Source organism: Thamnophis sirtalis, unplaced genomic scaffold, assembly GCF_051295495.1.
Source record: "Thamnophis sirtalis isolate CommonGarterSnake01/CBP01778 unplaced genomic scaffold, rThaSir2_p1.2 scaffold_13, whole genome shotgun sequence".
In the NCBI taxonomy this organism is placed as follows: Eukaryota; Metazoa; Chordata; class Lepidosauria; order Squamata; family Natricidae; genus Thamnophis; species Thamnophis sirtalis.
Genome location: NW_028261393.1, coordinates 293,575 through 310,439, shown reverse-complemented (window position 1 = coordinate 310,439; position 16,865 = coordinate 293,575). Strand labels below are relative to the sequence as shown.

The following is a 16,865-nucleotide window of genomic DNA, read 5'->3' as shown; positions in this document are numbered from 1 at the left end:
GGCACTTTTCTCCCTCCCTCCCTCCCTCCCTCCCTTCCTTCCTTCCTCCCTCCCTCCCCCCCTCTAGAAATCCCTGCTGCTGGGCGGCGGCGGCGGAGGGGGATCCACCTGGCCAAGAGAACGCTGTGTTTACCCATTGGGGGTGTGTGTGTGTGTGTGTGATGACCGTAGCTCCAAAGCCCTCTGCCTGCTCCCTTCGCTTTCACCCTTCTCCTACTTCCGATAAAAAAACCCCCAGGACGGGAGCCGTGAAAGGCACCAGCGCCTCTTCAGAAGCCCCTCCTTGGAGCCTGTCGAAGGTCCCCTTTACGACCGTCCCCACCCCAAGAAAGGACTCGGCGCCCCAGAGGTGTTTGGCAGGAAAAAACCTACATTCTCCCGCCCGCAGTCCGGGTGGGGGTGGGGGGGTCGCTCTGGGTCAAGCTGTCTCTGGTTGAAGCGGGCGTCGCGGATTCCCCGATCTTGGACGCAGCCGAGGCTTCGATCAAGGCCCGGGCCGGAGGGCGGGGCAGCTCTGTCCTACGCGGTCACCTCCTTTTCGCGCTGGTGGCAGCGGCTGATCTTCATTTCCGTCAGCTGGATGTAGCGGAGGACGTTGGTGTCTGGGGGTGGAGGGGCCGTGAGCGGGAAAGGCGGCCGGCGGGGAAGTGCCCCACTCCCGCTTCCCCCCGACGTGGCGCGCGGCCTCGCCCCCCTTCTTGCCCGGGCCCGTCCAGAAACCCACCTGTGGGCTGGCGGCACTTGGCCTCCTTCAGGTAGAGCAGGGCCTTGTCGCAGTCGCCCAGGTGGTAGAAGGCGATGCCCGCGCGGTACGTGGCTTTGAAATTGCCCTTCTCCTTGGCCAGCACCTTGAGGCAATATTCGCGGACTCGCTCGTAGTTCACCAGCTCCGACTGCAGGAGGCAGGCTGCGGGGAGAAAGCGGAGGGCACCGAGACACCCCACATCTCCTTCCCTGCTTTCACCGGCGGTGGGGGCGGTTTGGCAAGACTGAGCCACCCGGGGGGTGGGGGGGGCGCTGCGCTCGATCCAGCCCGGGGCCAATGGGTGCGTCAGGCTGCAGCAAATTGGGGGAGGGGTCTGCTCCCTCTCGAGACTCTCGGACGGCTTCCCCTGTCTTCCAAGATTAGCTCTTTGGGGTTAAACTGGGGGCGGGGGGGGGTCTATGAGACAAAACCAAAGTTCTCGACGTTCATTTCAGGCTACAAATCCGGCCTGAAATGGCCCAGCTGAACGCTTCCGTTCTGCACACCGAGAATGCAGCCGGGAGGGCAGCTCGAGCCCCCGTTTCGCTCCTAGAAGGGCTCGTCGTGGCAGAACCACGTGACACGGAGGACCCAGAGGAGACCTCAGGAGCTGCCAGCCGCTGGGGAGGACCTCCGTCCCGCACCTCTAGTGTCAAGGCAAGGACGCCGGTCCGCTCCACAACCAGGACGGGCCGGGAGCCGTCGCCCGGCTCCTTGGGGCGCAGCTGTGAGGCGGGCGGGTCAAGCAAAGCGTTGTTTTGGACCAATGGGGCGGCCTCGGCCCATCACGCAAGGGGCTTCTTAAAGGTACAGGGAACGGCGTGGCTCCATTGAAAGGAATAGCTGAGGACATTAAGGGGGGGGGGGAAGCAACCGGAGAAATGCAGGTTTCATTGGCATTCAGTGACCAAATGGCAACATGAAGTGCGGTGGCACCTTTTCAAGCTTTGCAGAATTCCAGTTGGCTCCAATCAGCGCTTCCCTGGGCGTCGGCAGGCAACTGAGGCCCCTTCCACAACGCTGGGAGCCGCCTCCGACTCCGAAGGGCTCTCTCCGGCTGGGCGGGCGGGGTCGGGTCACTCTGTTCCCGGCCTGAGGCCAGGGCTACGCGGCTTCCTCCTCCCTCCCCCCTCGGCGGCGGGGGCGGACTCTTACCAGTCAGGCTGTCGTAGCACTCCATCTCGGTATTGTCCGCCTGCTCCCGCTGCTCGGCGGACAGGTGACGCCAGGCGACCAGCGAGCTGCCCTTCGCAGCAGCCGCCTCGCCGCCCCCCTCGGCGGCCGGCGGTTCCAGTCCCTTCAGCTGCAGCAGGGCTCGGTGGTACTTGCCGATGGCTTCGCGGAGCTTCTTCTGCTTGTAGCAGCGATGCCCCTCCGCCTTGAATTCCACCGCCCGCTGGAGCTTGGCCTCCAATTCCGCAGCCGCGGCGCAGCCGGCCCGGCAGGCCCCTCCGCCCGTCCCCGGCACTAAGGAGGTCCCGCCGGCCTCCGGGCAGCTCTTCTGGTACGGGCTGCGCTCCTCCATCCCCGCCTTCACTGGCCAAAATCCATGCCTCGCCTAACGCCTGCTTCCGCCGGACGGAGAGCTGGTAGAGAGGCTGGGAGTAGAGGGAGGGATGCGGACAGAGGCACGAGCGCCGCTTCAGCACCGCGGACAGCGCGCTAGTGCATTGTGGGAAACTCCTCCCGCCTCAGCGCCAGCAGCCTGACCCGGCACGGCTCGGGACTAAACCGGGAGAGGCGGCTCCAGGCAAGGTCCCAATGGGTGGGCGGACTAGCGCCTCTTGCCTGCCTCCGTGCCCAGTTCGATGCTGAAAAGCGTCTCCAGCGATTTCCAAGTGGACTCCGAGCTCGGCTTTCCTACAGTTTGAAGGGAGCTGCGTGGTCAGACAGCTGGCTAAGGCTAGGCGTTGTGAGGAGCCAGTCAACGGGGATGTATTAGCAACAGCTTGCAGCAGCTCATGGCTCCGTATGAATGTCGAAATGGCTTGTAAGCTGCTTGGAATGTCATTGGAGCGGGAGAATTCAAAGCCTGGGGTTCCCTCTGGCACAGTCAGCCGGCGGCCACAGCAGCAGCTCCCCCCCCCCCAGCCCCTCTGCGACCTGAGAAGCCTGGGCCCCACACTGCAGCTCTGTCTTCTGGGTCCTGCCAGCTCCATGGGAGGGAGAAGCGTCCCATTTTTCTGCCCTCAGAAGCAAAAGTGTTTTCAAGAGAATAAAACACTTTATTAGACATATGAAGTCTCTTTGCATACAATCTCTTTTTTTTATTTTTAGTCATTGGGGGGAGCGTAATTGTGCAAGACTCAGGGCCGCAGGGAGGGCGTGGGATAGACAGACAAACGGACCAAGATGAAGTGAGAAAACTTTATGAGCCACGAAGGAAGAAAAGGAGAGAAGGGGTCCCACGCCCACCTGAGCCTAGAGCCACGCCTGGGACAATGCTTGGCTTTCCGCACTCCCCATTTCCACAGGCAGTGAAGGGACAGCTCAAGCGTCACCCTGGCATCCTCCTCCTTCATTGGTTGGGGTCCCCCAGGAAGCGGCTCAGGAGCTTAGAAGCCGCGACGGTAGGGCTGGTGCTGACACAAAGCTTCTGTGGCCTGGAGTATTTCAGGAAGATGGCTCGAAGGGAGGCATTGGCCCCTTGCACAACCGCCTTGGCCATGTACGGGAAGACAGCCAACAGCTCGGCCTCGCTGTGAGGAAAGAGGAGCGGTTGGAGGCCCTTACCGATCGAACCCATCCTTGATCGGTTACTGTTCAAATGCCCCAGTCCCTGCGGTTGCGGGGGGCAGCCAGGGCCCCATCTCGCTGGGCTGCAGCTGACTTCCAGAATGTCCTGAATGGGGCACAGCTGCACAGATGTAACCGGGGGGGCCGTGGGGCATGAGACATCTGGTGCCATGCAAGAATAGGGGCAGTGGCCACACCCGCAGGTCCCATGCCCTCTGGCACATGAAGGAACACGCGGTCTCACATCCAAGAGGTTGTGCTTGGGAAACGAGGGAGAGACCCCAAGTTATTTCCACCTCCGCTATTTCCCATTGACATCACCTGCGTTTGTTGCTCATCATACCTGTACAGGTGGAACTTTGGAAAATATTCCTGAAGCGCATCCAGTCTTGGATTCTGGCTTCCCGCCACAGCCGGTGTGCCAGAGACAAAGCCGCAAAGGACAGCTGTGCGGGCTCAAAGCGCAGGCAGTCCACCCCCATCAGAGAGGCTTCCAGGAAATAGAGGGCCAAGAACTGCACCTGAGCAGGCAGGGGGGGAAGAGGGAGAAAAGGATGCTTGCTGCCTCCCCCCCCAATTCCAGGACTAAATCACTGGGGAGGGGGGGGGTCTCCAGTTCCGCACACGTACATCCCAGGGGCTTTGACCCAGGGACCGCTTGGGAACAGCAACGGGTGATCCTGCAGCTGGTTCTGGGCCCCGGAGGCTCACTTGGAGACCTTTACCTCCAAGGTGCAATGGTCCACTTCTGCCAGGAGGCGGAACAAGTGGATGGGATTGGCGTAGTGCAGCTCAAACCTGAGTCGGGCCAGGATTTTGCGTTCCATTTGCAGGAGGTCCTTTCGGCTGCAGGAGTTCTCCATCATGACGCACAGCTGGGCTGGCTGCAGGGAAGGAGAGAGCAGCCTTAAGCCAGAAGGGGGCAGGGCCTGCCAGAGTGGCCCAGATGCCCTCCTCTACCAGCCTCAAAGGCCAAGGACCAAGAGGGGCTGCTGGGCTAAGCCAGAGCAAGCGAGTCGCCCTCTGGAAGGGCGATGGACAACGCCCGAATCCAGCTGTGGCACTCTCACCTCTGGGCAGGTGTGCTCCTCCAGTTTGCACGCCAGAAAGAGGCAGGTGGCGCTGAGGAGCTGCAGGCGAGGGATCCTGACCCGGCCTGCTCTCATGTAGCAGTTCATGAGGTGGACGGCCAGGTGAAGGGTCTCATCAGCCAGATTCAGATACTCCTGGGGGGAAAGGAGCAGAAGTAAGGGGGAATTCCCCCCCCCACTTCTAGACCCAACGAATCAGGCCACCCCAAGCCCAGAACTTACATGCACTTGTACCAGCCAGTCCACCAGAAGGGCTCGCATCTCCACCGTCACCGACCGCGGCAGGTCAAAGCCCTGGAGCGCATACGAGGGCTGCTTCCGCTGTGAACCAGTCAGAGCCAAGGGTTGGGCAGGGCCTGGCCCCTGGCACAGCGTGCCCATTGGGCAGAGCGGGGCAAGAGAATGGAGCAGAGGGACGCTCCCTGGAGTGGAGCTGAGGGGCAGGCAGGGTTCTGCTCTTCTCCCTCGGCAGCCCCATGTTCCCCGGCCAGGGCATCTACTAGCACACACAGCAAGCGGCCATAGGTGGCCAGCAACCCCCCAAAGGGTGGAGATTTAGGCTCCCTCGGCTAGGCAGAGAGGCCGTCAGAGGAATCCTGGGCCAAGCCAAGGGGTCAGTCTCTGTCTTCCTGTCACCAAGGCTGCTGGCAGCATCTTCCTCCATTCCAGAGGATGAAGCACCATCCGGGATGCCTTAATTGGATTCCACAGGGAATGACGCAAGCCGGCTCTCCCGCCTTCGCCTGCTTCCCCAGCAAAGGTTATTCTGGAAGCACAACGCCGTGGGCATCCAGGCCGGGTGTTGCCAAAGGTCGTGGGGTGGGGCTCCACTGCCAGTGCTCACCATCAAGTTGCTGAAGATGTCGAAGGCGTACTCCCTCTCCAGAGCCATGTCCATGCGCAGCATCGCTTGGGACAGCTCGTGCGCAAGGGCCAGCGAGGCTGGGACCACTGGGGGAGAGGGGGGAAGCTGGGAGGTCAGCAGGGCTGCCTCTCGATGAGGGGATGTCAGCTCGAGGCCAAGCCTGGTGCACGTGTAGGATTACTCCCACTCCCCGAAGAGGGAGTCCCTTCGCTGCCCTTCCTCACCTCGCTCTCTTGGCAAAGGAGCTTCAGGCAGGGCTTGGGGGCAGCCCCGCTTCTCGGCCTCTTTCTCATAGCTTTCCAGGCCCTTTTTCTGGAAGAGGAGAGGAATGGGGCAGCCAGGAGGAGGGCCAGGCCGGGACCAGGTGCGCAGAGCCACCTGCCAAAGCCCAAGCGGCCCCTCCCCCTCACCCCCACCCTTTGCCCGTGAGCTGCTGCCCTCCACCCCAGAGCCTGGAGGGCTCCGGGTTGCCTCCTGCTGGGTCCAATGCTCTTCAAGGGCAGGACTCCGGCCTTCAGCCCACCAGGGGAGCCCACCCACCGAGCTCCCCCCTTGCCAATCTAATGGATGCAACCTAACGGTTGACAAGAGCCACCCTAACCTTCCCCGGCCAGAGTTTCTGGTGCTCCTATTTCACCCAACCCCCCCCCCTGGCAATCTGGCAGCTTCAAGTGGGGGGGGGGCAGGATTTGGGGATTTCCTCCTCCCACACTGTCACAGGAGCCCAGGTGCAAAGAGGCTGGGAGATGCCTCCAAGGCAGCCCCACAGGGGGGGAGGAGGAGGAGGAGGAGGCATTAAAGGTGTGCTGGCCATCTTCCCTTCCTTGGCCAGCTGGATTCTTGCCAGGGCCCCCCCTGCGGCCCCAGTCTTGGGTTGAGTTCCCCCAGGATTGATTCCTGAGAGCACCCTAATAATGTCCAGCTCTGAAGCTTCGGCCTGTCCTCCCTCCCTCCCTCCCTCCCTCCCTCCCTCCCTCCCTCCCCACAGCTCCCCTCTGGAGGGCCAGGAGTGGCTCACCTTCCCAGAGGCTTTTTCGGTGCTCCGCCCTTCATTGCTCTTGCTTTTCAAAGGCTCCCTTTTCTCCTCCACCTGAAACAGAGCAGCAGCAGCAGCCTTGCTGAAGGAGGGGGGTGGGGTGGGGGTCATTTAAAGGAGCACACAGCCTTCCTCCTGGGTGCAGCCTCCGCAGCCGGCAGGCTTTCCGTTGGCATCTCCAGAGGGGCTGGGAGGGGGCTGGGGAGTCCTTGCTCCCAAGTGACTGAGGGGCTGCCTCTGCTCCTCCTCCCCCCCCCCCGTTTGAGGGACCCAGGTGAGCAGGGGGTTTCTTTGCAGCTCAGACAGAGGAGCTAGAGTGGAGTTACTGTTTGCAAGGGGGGGTCCAAAGAACGGCTCCCTGATTGCCAGAACTGGCAGTGGGCAGCTTTGTTGAAAACTCACGGCCACAGGCCCTCCCTTAGTGAGAGGACACCAATGACCCCCCCCCTCCCTCTGCTGCCCGACCCCCAACAGCCCAGGGGACTCACTTACTCGGCTTACAGTCTGCCCCACAAACGAGGCCCCTACCGAGAGAACGGCTCTTTGCAGCAGCAGCAGCGTCCAGGGCCTCCCCTCGGGGCCCGCCATGGCCTTTGCCCCAACGCCCACGAGGAGGAGGGAGGGAGGGAGGGAGGGAGGGAGCGGAGAGCGCCAGAGGGTTCCCAGCTTGGCTAAATTAGGGCTCATTAGCAGGAGCCACCAATGAGCGGAGCAGAGGGACATTCGGACGTTCCACAGTAACGTAGAATAGACTATTGCAGGATGTGATTTCAGGTCACTTTTCAGAACCGATTGGCAGAACAGGAGGGAAAGTTACACCGAGAACGCATTTCCTGGAGGCCAATTCCGAGAGGTGGGGCAGGTGGGGGCCGTTGCCTGCGGCTCAAAGGGTGGAGGGAGGATGGTGGGCGCCTCTTCCTTGGCAGCTGGGCGGCTATTGAGTGGCGCTGGAATAGCCCCCATTTAAAGGAGGGGGCTTAAATTGGGAAGATTTGAAGGAAGAGGGGGGGGGGCTTTGCTGAAATCCCCTGGGGAAAAAGCTCTTCCTTGTGAAAGGGGGGCACGGGGCCTTCCTCCAATGACCAAGGCTACCTGGGGTTGAATTTGTAGATAATCAGCTGAACAGGAGCTTGGATGTTGCTTTAAAATTGTGAAGTATTTTAATAAAGGTTAAAAAAAGACCCCCACATAACCAAGAAATAAAATCTTTTATTGCTTGTACCGTACAAATGTGAAGGTGGAGGAAGGCAATTCTGTGGTTTACCAAAAAGGGGGGGAAGCCTTTCCAGTTGTTGTGCTTATCAGCCACATTTACAAAAACACTCCAGCAAACTTTATTTTACAAACGGAACTCGGGGATCTCTGTCGGCCGAGGGCCAGGGGGGGCTGCCGATTCCCAGCAGTGGGGCGGAAAAGGCCCCACAACAGAGCGGAGCTTCACTCTAACCTAACAGGGGCAACATTAAATTAGTCAATCTGAATTAGAACTACAGCAAACGTGAAAAACTTTCCTTTCCCCAAAGACCCCAAGCGTCACAGAGATCCCCCCCACCCCCCCAGCCCTACAAGTTCAGCAGGGCACAAGTCCCCAGGAAGCCGAACCCCAGTTTGAGGCACCTCCTGGGTTTGATCGGTTCTGGGCAGGCCCAAAAGGCTCACGGAGGGCTCCGAGGCTGCCGGCACTTCGGGTCTGCTGAAAGGAAGGCCACTTGGTGGGTCTGGAGCAGCCAGGGCTCCCCCCACCCACCCTCAGGAGTGCCCAAGGGGAGCCACCCTCAAGGCAAGCAGGCGGCACCAGGGGCAGCCGGCCAGGAGTCCTGGAAGCCGCGTTCCCTGAGGGAGCCGCCGCACCCTCCCTCCGACGTGACACGGGGCCCCCCAGGGCATCGGGGGCTGCTTGGGGCCTTCGCCCAGTGGAATCGGGCCACTGCCACTGGAGTTGAGGCACGGGAGGCCAGGCAGGGCTGCCATGGATGTTTGCAGCCAGGTTTTGTACAAAGAAGACTCGCGGTGGAGCCCAGAGCAATGGTGGAATTGGCAGGAGTCCCTGGCACAGGCGGCTCCCCCAAACCCAGGAGGCGGCACGGGAAGCTCTGCTGTGGCCGACAGGAGTCAGAGCAAAGGGGAGCTCAGGGGCGCTTGCGATCCTCCAGCCCACCAGGTGGCGTCCTCGGGTACCTGCCCAAGGGGCGACATAGGTGGGCAGGAGGGACCCCTCTGGCCTGCCAGTTACACAGCTGGAGCAGCCCCTTTCCCTGAAGGCCTCCCACTCTTTGCACGGGGGGGGGGGAGATGGTGGGGCTGGGGCTGCAGGAAGCTCACCCCACCTTCTGGCCATGCTTGCTAGGGGACCACAACCGCCTCTAGCAACACGGGGGAGGGGCTCTGCTTGGGGGGCTTCTGGGCCCTCTGCAGCAACTCAGCTGAGCGCTCTCTGTGCCCAGCCTGGCCTGTGCCTTCCCTAGTCAGGCCACACAGGGCTGGGGTAGCAAACCTCCTTCCCTCCCTCCCTCCCAGGGCAGGGCCCTGCAGCCATGGGGGAGGAGGCCTCTGCCACCAGGGCCAGAGACGGGAGAGGCAGGCAGGCATCTTCCACAGCTGAAAAGAGGGAAGGAAATGCTGTTGGGGCCAGGGAGCCCCCTCCCTCCCCCTGGATCCCCAAGGGGAGCCCCCCCCCTTTCATGGGAGCCAATGGCCCGCTGGGCCCAATCACTCCAGCGAGGGCCATTGCTGGGCCATGCAAACAGCAGCTGGGACTGTCGGGGGGGGGGCAATGTTCTAAGTGGGGGCCAGGTCCCCGTTATTTGAAGGGCAGCTCAAAGTTCCTGTTAGCAGCAGCAGCAGCAGCAGCAGCAGCCCCCCCTGGAGGTGATGGGGAAGCCCACCAAAGGGCAGCAAGGCAGCAGTTGCCAGGCCACTGACCCCAAGAGGCACCTGAGCGCTGGCCGGCCAGCCGGCCATTATCCCACAGAAACGGGGGTGGGGGGGATTTGGGGCTCTGCCCCTCTTAGCACAGCCTTGCAAGGCACAGTGCTCGGGTCCTCCGCCCTCTGGGGTCCAGGCTGCCATCCCACGCACGAGGCAGCGAACGGTGCTCCCTGCCCTTCCGCCAGCACAGCGGCCCTCGGCGGCCAGCCACACAGGCCAAAGCACCTTCCGTGTGAAACTCAGCGGTGGCCCAGAGCAAGGAGGGAGGATGCGGCACTGGGAGGGAGGGGGGCAGGGAGACATGGGCTGAAGTGAGCCAGCTGGTCCTGGCTGCAGGGGCCGACGGGGCCGGCTCTTCCGCTGGGCTCCAGACGTGGGCAGGTGGCATCAGCCCCCGGTCCTGGCTCTCTCCAGCAGGCGCTGCAGCCCTACTCCCGAATGCTGGCGGAGTAGGAGAACTGAGGGAAGTGGGTCCGCTGGTCGGCATCCAGGGGGTCCACGCAGTCATCTGTGGACAAGAGCAGCCCGCCCGGGGGCTTCCAGTGAAGCCAGAAGCAAAGAACTAGATGAGCCCCCCCCCCTCCCGGCCTGCCAGTGCAAAGCCCCCTACTCACATCGGTCTGGTGGCGTAATGGTGATGGACTGGGCGGTGAACTCGTCATCGAAGTACCGTGTATCTATTTCGGACGTCACCTGGGGCTTGAAAGGGGGCAGGAGCTGGCGGGAGAGAGCCTGCTTAGTTCGCCTCGTGGGGGGGGGGGTCGTGCTGCAACTCCCCCTCCCCACCCAGGAGAGCCCCAGAGGGGAGAAGCACCACAGGGCCTACCTTCTTGTGAACCACGTCTTGCCAGTTAACGGCAGCAAAGAACCGATGCTCCATGACCTCCTTGGCGTCGGTGGGGCCGCCCCCCAGCCTGGCAAGAAAAGGCCTGGTTAACTGCCTTCTGTGTGCGTGAGTGCGCCCACAGGTTCAGTCGGAGGGCAAATCCCGACTGAGGGAGAGCCGAGCCCTTTGGGGAAGGAATTCCTCAGGGTCAGGGTGGCAGCTCTCCCCCTCCCCGCCCACAGCTGCCCCCCCAGCGCTTCCTCACAGCATACTCTGCCCAGAGGAGGAGGGCGCTCACGTCATACGTGCAAACTACTATGCGCTAAGCGTTCATTTCATGCTGTATTCATGCCAACCACGGCTTGGCCTTTGACTCCGTTCGAGGGACCCCCTGCCCCCCCTCCCCAAGATCCCACTCACGGCCCCCCCTGCTCTCCGGCACCTCCAGCCCCCCAGCCCTAGGAGCCCTAGGAGCCCTGGCAGGTCGGCCCCCCTCTGCTTCCCAAGGCCTCGGGGGAGGGGGGCAGCCGGGACCCCCCACCTTTGCTTGGGGTCCTTCTTGAGCAGCCCGGCCAGCAGGGCCTTGGCTTCGGGGCTGAGGGTGCGTGGGAAGCGGATCTCCTCCAGGAGGATCAGCTCAAAGAGGCGCTCGTGGTCCTGGCTGTAGAAGGGCAGCCGGCCACACATCATCTCGTACATGACCACGCCCAGCCCCCACCAGTCCACGGCCCGCCCGTAATCGTTGTCCTCCAGCACCTGTGGGGCAAAGGGCAGGAGACGGGTGAGACACGCAGCGCTTGGCGGGGGGGGGGGGGGCTGAAGGCCATCCCACATGCCGGCCTTGGCCCCGGAGGAGGAGGAGGAGGAGGTCCCGGACGCCCTGTGACTGGGCCAGGCTGAACCGCCCTTCCCGCCCTACCTCTGGGGCCAGGTACTCCGGTGTCCCACAGAAGGTCTTCATGGTGGCCCCATCGGAGATGCCTTCCTTGCAGAGTCCAAAGTCCGTGATCTTGATGTGTCCGTCTTTATCCAACATGAGGTTCTCCAGCTAAAAGGCACAAAGGCGGTTGGGCCCCAGCCGAGGGGAGCCCCTCCCCCGCACGCCCCGCACAGCTGACCCGGGGCCACCCCTTTGGACCCTCATCTCCACCTTGATGTCTCGGTAGACAACGTCCCGCGAGTGGAGATACTCCAGGGCAGAAACTATCTCAGCCCCGTAGAAGCGGGCGCGCTCTTCCGTGAAGACGCGTTCTCGGGAGAGGTGGAAGAAGAGCTGGAAGGGAAGCAGCTGGGTCAGGGGGAAGCGGCCAGGCAGGGAGGCCCACAGGCCCCTCCTGCTCCCAGAGAGAGAGTGGCAGCCACTCCCAGGAAGGGGCTCCGGGCGGACACCCACCTCTCCCCCGTTGGCGTACTCCATGACGAAGCAGAGCCGGTCGTTGGTCTGGAAGGCGTATTTCAGGGCCTAGAAAGGGGGGCAGAGATTTCCCTCAGAGGCGGATGGCATCTCCCTCCCTGCCCACCAGGGCCCTGCGCTCCGACTAAAATCAACCCCAGGCTTGGCACACAACCCTCCTCCTCCTCTTCTTCCGCCTTCTGATGCCACCTGGTGGGAAGGGGGCGGGGGAGACGAGGCGGGTGCTTCAGCGGCTCCTTCGCCTGGCGCCTCGGTGTGGAACTGAGCCGGCCTCCCCTGGGCCCTTGGGGCAGGACCCCCGGGCGCCCCCTCGACTCAGCCCAGAAGCACTTCCGACTAGCAGGGGAGGATCCCAAAGCCCCCCTGGACGTACCGTGAGAAAGGGGTGCCTGGTGTTCTGCAGCACTCGGCTCTCTGTGACGGTGTGGGCCACTTCATCCTTGGGAGGGAGAAGAGCCTCCTCACCCAGTGCGCCTGGCAAACCCCTGCCCTTCACCCCCAAGCGCCCCCAGGCGGCCCCCCCTGGCTCCGGGGAAACGGGAGGAGCGGCGGCAGCCCTTCCCAGGGCCACACGGCTGAAACAGGCAGCGCTCCTGGGCCGCCAGGCTAACTTCCCTGTGTGCGCTTGGGGGGCTGGGGGCCCTCTGGTCTGATCCATTCTCCCCTTGGGTGGCTTGAGAGGAAGGGGGCTTCCCAGAATCCAATTCTCTGAGAGCTCCTTTCTCTCTCCCTCTCGCCAGGCTCAGAAAGGCCCCCCCCACTCCAAAGTGCCTCCCCACCCCCAGATTTTCTGAGGAAGGACCCCCGGGGGGGAGGGGGGGTTGTCCTCTGAAGGAGAGGCGGGGGAATTCCACCCTAGGAGAATCCTGCAGGTCTTGAGATGGCTTGGATCAGTTCAGAGCAGGACCTCCCTAAACGCCTTCCCCTGGCCGCTAAGCCTTGGACGCCCCCCCCCCTCTGCCCTGTTCTTGGGCAGCAGCCCTCTGGCTGGTCCCCCAAGGCCGTCTGCTGCTGGCCTGGCCAAGCCTCCCCCCCCCCCACCGAGGGGCCGGAGCGTCCGCCCACCTTGGCAATGATGACCTTTTTGCGCAGGATCTTCATGGCGTAGTAGCGGCCTGTGGCCTTTTCCCGTACGAGGATGACCTTCCCGAAAGTGCCCTTGCCCAGGAGCTTCAGGTAGTCGAAGTCACTCATGGTCTGGCAACAGAAGGCACAGCGGGGGGGAGGGGGGGGGAGAGTGGGTGCTCCTGGCCTGCCTGAGCAGAGCCGTTCAGGGAGAGCCCTGGAATCCCACGGGCCGTAATTTGACCCCCCAAGTAGACACAATCAGCGGCCGCCTCCTTCCCGCAGACCCGCCTTGCTTACCGCCTTAGTTCTGGCCTTGGTCACTGCCACCTCCATTTCCTCGGCCCCCGGACTGTCGCTGGGGGAGCCACACTTGTACTCCATCCGGTCCTCCTCTTCCGCCTCCTGGTTCTTTAAGCTGTTGGCCACCGTCTGAATGGCCTCGATCCATTCTTCCCTGGGAAGACGCAAAGCAGTGCTCAGGGGGCCCAGCACCCTTAAGAAGCTGCCAAGGCAGGCAGGGGGCTCCGCTGCTGGGCAAGGGAGACGCCACCGTCAGGGAAGCTGGGCATCTCTGGTGCCAAAGACGAGCGGGGTCCAAGAGTCCGGTGTGGAACGACGTAGCAGGGTGGGAAAAGAAGACCCCAAGCAGACCACCCACCACTCCCATCCGGCATCTGAAACGCAGCAGCTGCCCATGGCGGCCGAAAGGAGGCCTGTCCACTCACCTTTCCTCTGGAGAGTCCACGTGGAACGTCCGCTCGATCACCGTCGTCCACTGCAGGCAGCGGATGACGAAGGTGTTGGGGCGGGGTCGCTCGGCCTTCATCAGCTGGCATTCTGGGGGGGTGGGGGGGAGGAGGAGGAAAAGGACCCCAGGTTGGAGTCTCCCCAGGGAGCCTTCCCAGAGGCCCCCTCGGCGCCTGCCCTTCCGAGGGGGCTCCGGACTGGCCCAGTTCAGCCAGGGCGGCTTCCCCAGTGCAGAGGGGAAGAGGGGGAAGAGGGCAGTGCCAGGGTCGCTCAGACACCCAGGTCCCATGGCCAGGTGGGGGAAGGTCCTCCGCTAGCGTCCCTGGGGAGCAGCCCACCCGCCTTCTGCCAGGGGCCCTGGGCGACGCACCTGCCACGGAGAAGTTGTTCAAAGGGGGGGCGCTGTGGTCGGCAGCTTCGGGCTTCTCCTTGTAGCCGATGAAGGAGCCGTCGCTCTTGAGGAGGAAGTATCGGGGCCTCCAGGTTTTGATGTATTCCCCTGGAAAGGCCTCCAAGGGTTACCACCCAGGGGAACCCAGCCACCCCCCCAATGATCAAACAGGGTAGGCAGGCTTAGAGGGGCGACCCCACCCACGTTCCGGCCAACCCCCCTAAAACCTGTGCAAAGGTTGGGAGAGGAAGAGGCCCCCTGAGGTCTCCTAGCCAGAGCACCCGAGGGGTCTCTCCCATCGGCTGGAGAAAGAGCTGCTGGGGGAGGGGAGCCTCCTGGATTCTGCTCAGGACAGCTCAGGCGAGGCCAGAGCTTTTTTTGGGGGGGGACTGCTCTCCTCTCCAACCCCCCCCCCGGTGGGAAAAGGAGGCTGAGGGTTGCCACAGCTGCCACCCCTCCAGGCCATGGCAGGACGAAAATAGCCCCCAGCTGCGGTCTATATTTGCCTGCCAGAAACCAGGACTGGACGAGGAGCAACGGCTTGTGCCAAGACGCCTCCGCTGGGTTCTTTTGAGTCCTGGACTGTTGGGTCCAGCCCCGTAGAGGCCATAGAGCCACCACTGTGGCAAAGGATGCAACCGCTGGGCCTTCCCTGGGCAGGAGGAAACGCAGCCCGGCGGCCAAGGGCCCCTCTGGGAAGGCTACCCAGGGCCTCCTCCGCTAGCTGCAGCCAAAGGAGTCCCCCCGACTCTCCGGAGCAGCCCAAGGGAGAGGCCTCCGTTGGGGGAGGAGCCCCGCTGGCAGCTCAGGGCCTCCGACGGGGCAGGCGGGACACCACTCACCTCGCTTGTGCAGCCATCCCTCCTTGATCACTGACACCTCGCTCATGTTGCTGCCGCCTCAGGGCACGGAGAGGGGCTGCTGCCTGCCAGGGGGGCCCACAGGCGGCCTGGCGACCTGCAGGGGAGAAGGGAGCAGCTGCCACTCTTAGATCTTGGGTGGGCACCCTGAAGCCCCGCTGCCTAAGCACCGCAAACTCGACTTCCGAACCCTGTGAAATTCTCTACGGAGCCACCATCGACACCAGCCTGGCTCCCCCCAATCCTTCGTCTGCACTGGCCGGTGGCTAAGACCCACGACCGACAGAAGGCCGCAGGGGGTGCCCCACACGAGAGACTGTGCATGAGGAGCACCCCGGGGGAGGTGCTGGGGGAGAGATGCGGTAAAGCACCTGGAGTGCTGCGTAGACGTCTACGTGCTCCTGCGCTTATCCTCTGAGCAGCCACTTTCTGCCCTCTGCCTCCTGTGCTACCTTCCCTGATGGCTACCGGAGGTGGGAAGGGAAAGCTTGTCTCCTCCTTGGCCCAACTGGAAGGCTCTCCGGAAGGACTGTTGTCGCTATAGAGGCCGAGAGGAGCAGGGACCTATGGGGTGTGTGTGTGTGTGTGTGTGTGTGTTGCAACACAGCTTTGGGGTCCATCGTGGAAGACTGGAAAGGAACGGAGCAGCCCTGGTCCTTTGGCCCCAGCCTCCCCTCCCACTGGCTCTGCTTCTGCTGGCAGCCAGAAAAAGAGCAGAGAGCAGAGCTGGCCTCCCTGGCCGAAGAAGAAGAAGCCGCCACCGCGTTTCCCTTTCTCCTCAAAGCACGCAGGGAAGGTGGAGCCGTTGGCTGGAATCTGCCCAGGAAGCAAAGGGCCTTTCAAAGGGCAGAGGGCAGGGACCGGACCGGCATGGCGGCTCAGCATTACAACAAGCGCTAGGCTTTCAACCTCTAGTTGCAAGTGACCTGGGAAAGCTGAAAGGACTCTGATCGCGGAGGGCAGGAGGGACACAGGACATGGACATGGGGGGGGAGCCTTCCCCCTCCCTAGAAAGGAACTGCTACCGAATGAAATGCACCCTCGGTGTAACTCAGGGCCCCAAGAAGCCCAAATGCCTTGGAAGTGGCCGTGGCCCCAAAGGCAGCCAGGCTCCAAGGCCACGTTCTGCTGCCCAAAGACGGAAGGGCTTGGAGTCAACGCAGCAGTCTTGCACCGGGAGGGGCTCTCCTGGAAGCGCCCCCCCCTCTCCCAGCAGATCATCAGAGAGGCTGAGCGCGGGGAGCGCAGGGCTGGGCGGCTGCCGTCTGGCCCTCCGATTGACACTTAGGCGGCCAGGGATCCCTGGGAGGGAGCAGCATCGCCTCGCCCTCTGGCCAGGGAGAAGGGCGGATGCAGAGACCTCTGCGGGGGCACAAAAGGGAGGCTGGGGAAAGGGCTCCTCTGCTCCCTCTGCTCGGAACCAGCGCAGGCCCTGGGCGGGCAGGGCATCCCCCGCCTCTCAGCCGGAGGGCTCAGCTCGAGGGTCTCCCCCGACTCCCAAAGCGACCGGGCCTGGATCCCACCCTGATTGGACAAGCACCCACCGGGCAGCCTCTGTGGCCGAGCCCTCCCAGTGGGGGAGCGCCAGGCTTCCCCCCTCCAGCCCCGGATCCCCCCCCCCGGTTGGTGCAGCCCGAGAGCCCCAAGTCTCCCGGGAGCCTCCCAGCGCCAGCTCCGTCCCCGCCAACCCCCACTTTGCCGGCCTCCCTCCCGGGCAGCGCTGGGGACGAGCAGGAGGGCTCGGGGGCCGCCGCGGGAAGGCCGGGCGGCTCCATCAGCGGGAGGCCTGCGGAGCGCCTTCCGGGCCTTGACGGAGCCTTCGCCCTCCTGCGATGGCCGCCCCGCGCGGCGGATGGTGCGGCCGCCCTCCCTCCCAGAATGCCCCGCGCGCGGCGCTCTCGGCAGCGGTGGGGCCCGCGGGCGTCGCCCCCGCCCCCCCTTACCTGCCGCCGCTACCGGCGTCGCCGCGGGGCCATCCTCGGGGCTGCCGTCGCGTCAGGTCCGACGGCGCCCGCGCCCGGAAACCCCGCCTCCTCCCGGCCCGCACGCAGGAAGGGCGGCCGGGACGCGAGCAGGAACGACAACAACCCCGCCGCCAGCCAGCTTTTGCCGCTCTGCGCAGGCGCGCTCCCCGGGCCAGGCGGCTGCGCAAACGACC

At 63.6% G+C, this 16,865-nt stretch overlaps 3 protein-coding genes across 3 annotated transcripts; all 3 read right to left on the bottom strand.

Moving 5' to 3' along the window:
- Positions 1–446: 446 nt before the first annotated feature.
- On the bottom strand, positions 447–2,393 carry LOC106541076 (tetratricopeptide repeat protein 9A). The gene is made up of 3 exons (XM_014056403.2): positions 1,901–2,393; positions 725–907; positions 447–602 (listed from the first exon to the last, which is right to left on the bottom strand). The coding sequence occupies exons 1-3, from the start codon at positions 2,268–2,270 to the stop codon at positions 520–522; spliced, it is 636 nt and encodes a 211-aa protein (XP_013911878.1). The 5' UTR covers positions 2,271–2,393; the 3' UTR covers positions 447–519.
- An 870-nt stretch (positions 2,394–3,263) lies between these two features.
- On the bottom strand, positions 3,264–7,061 carry CCNP (cyclin P). Its single transcript, XM_087727929.1, has 9 exons — positions 6,966–7,061; positions 6,456–6,527; positions 5,662–5,749; positions 5,417–5,523; positions 4,795–4,893; positions 4,552–4,707; positions 4,207–4,365; positions 3,827–4,002; positions 3,264–3,459 (listed from the first exon to the last, which is right to left on the bottom strand). The coding sequence occupies exons 1-9, from the start codon at positions 7,059–7,061 to the stop codon at positions 3,264–3,266; spliced, it is 1,149 nt and encodes a 382-aa protein (XP_087584055.1).
- A 1,954-nt stretch (positions 7,062–9,015) lies between these two features.
- LOC106541072 (RAC-beta serine/threonine-protein kinase) lies at positions 9,016–16,825 on the bottom strand. Its single transcript, XM_014056399.2, has 14 exons — positions 16,651–16,825; positions 14,690–14,804; positions 13,827–13,955; positions 13,435–13,546; positions 13,007–13,163; positions 12,707–12,838; positions 12,015–12,080; positions 11,621–11,689; positions 11,378–11,500; positions 11,147–11,275; positions 10,769–10,983; positions 10,228–10,315; positions 10,016–10,118; positions 9,016–9,909 (listed from the first exon to the last, which is right to left on the bottom strand). Exons 2-14 carry the CDS (start codon positions 14,733–14,735, stop codon positions 9,830–9,832), a joined length of 1,449 nt encoding a protein of 482 aa, XP_013911874.2. The 5' UTR covers positions 14,736–14,804; positions 16,651–16,825; the 3' UTR covers positions 9,016–9,829.
- Positions 16,826–16,865: the final 40 nt, after the last annotated feature.

Coding starts and splice junctions, on each gene's coding strand:
- LOC106541076 (XM_014056403.2), bottom strand. CDS start 2,270: ATGGAGGAGCGCAGCCCGTACCAGAAGAGCTGCCCGGAGGCCGGCGGG. Junction 908..1,900: donor GTGCTACGACAGCCTGACTG/GTAAGAGTCCGC, acceptor TTCTCCCCGCAG/CCTGCCTCCTGCAGTCGGAG. Junction 603..724: donor CAAGTGCCGCCAGCCCACAG/GTGGGTTTCTGG, acceptor CTCCACCCCCAG/ACACCAACGTCCTCCGCTAC.
- LOC106541072 (XM_014056399.2), bottom strand. CDS start 14,735: ATGAGCGAGGTGTCAGTGATCAAGGAGGGATGGCTGCACAAGCGAG. Junction 12,081..12,706: donor AAAAGGTCATCATTGCCAAG/GTGGGCGGACGC, acceptor CTCCCTCCCAAG/GATGAAGTGGCCCACACCGT. Junction 11,690..12,014: donor CCAGGCACCCCTTTCTCACG/GTACGTCCAGGG, acceptor CCCCCTTTCTAG/GCCCTGAAATACGCCTTCCA.
- CCNP (XM_087727929.1), bottom strand. CDS start 7,061: ATGGCGGGCCCCGAGGGGAGGCCCTGGACGCTGCTGCTGCTGCAAAGA. Junction 4,708..4,794: donor ACTGGCTGGTACAAGTGCAT/GTAAGTTCTGGG, acceptor CTTTCCCCCCAG/GAGTATCTGAATCTGGCTGA. Junction 4,366..4,551: donor AGGAGCACACCTGCCCAGAG/GTGAGAGTGCCA, acceptor CCTTCCCTGCAG/CCAGCCCAGCTGTGCGTCAT.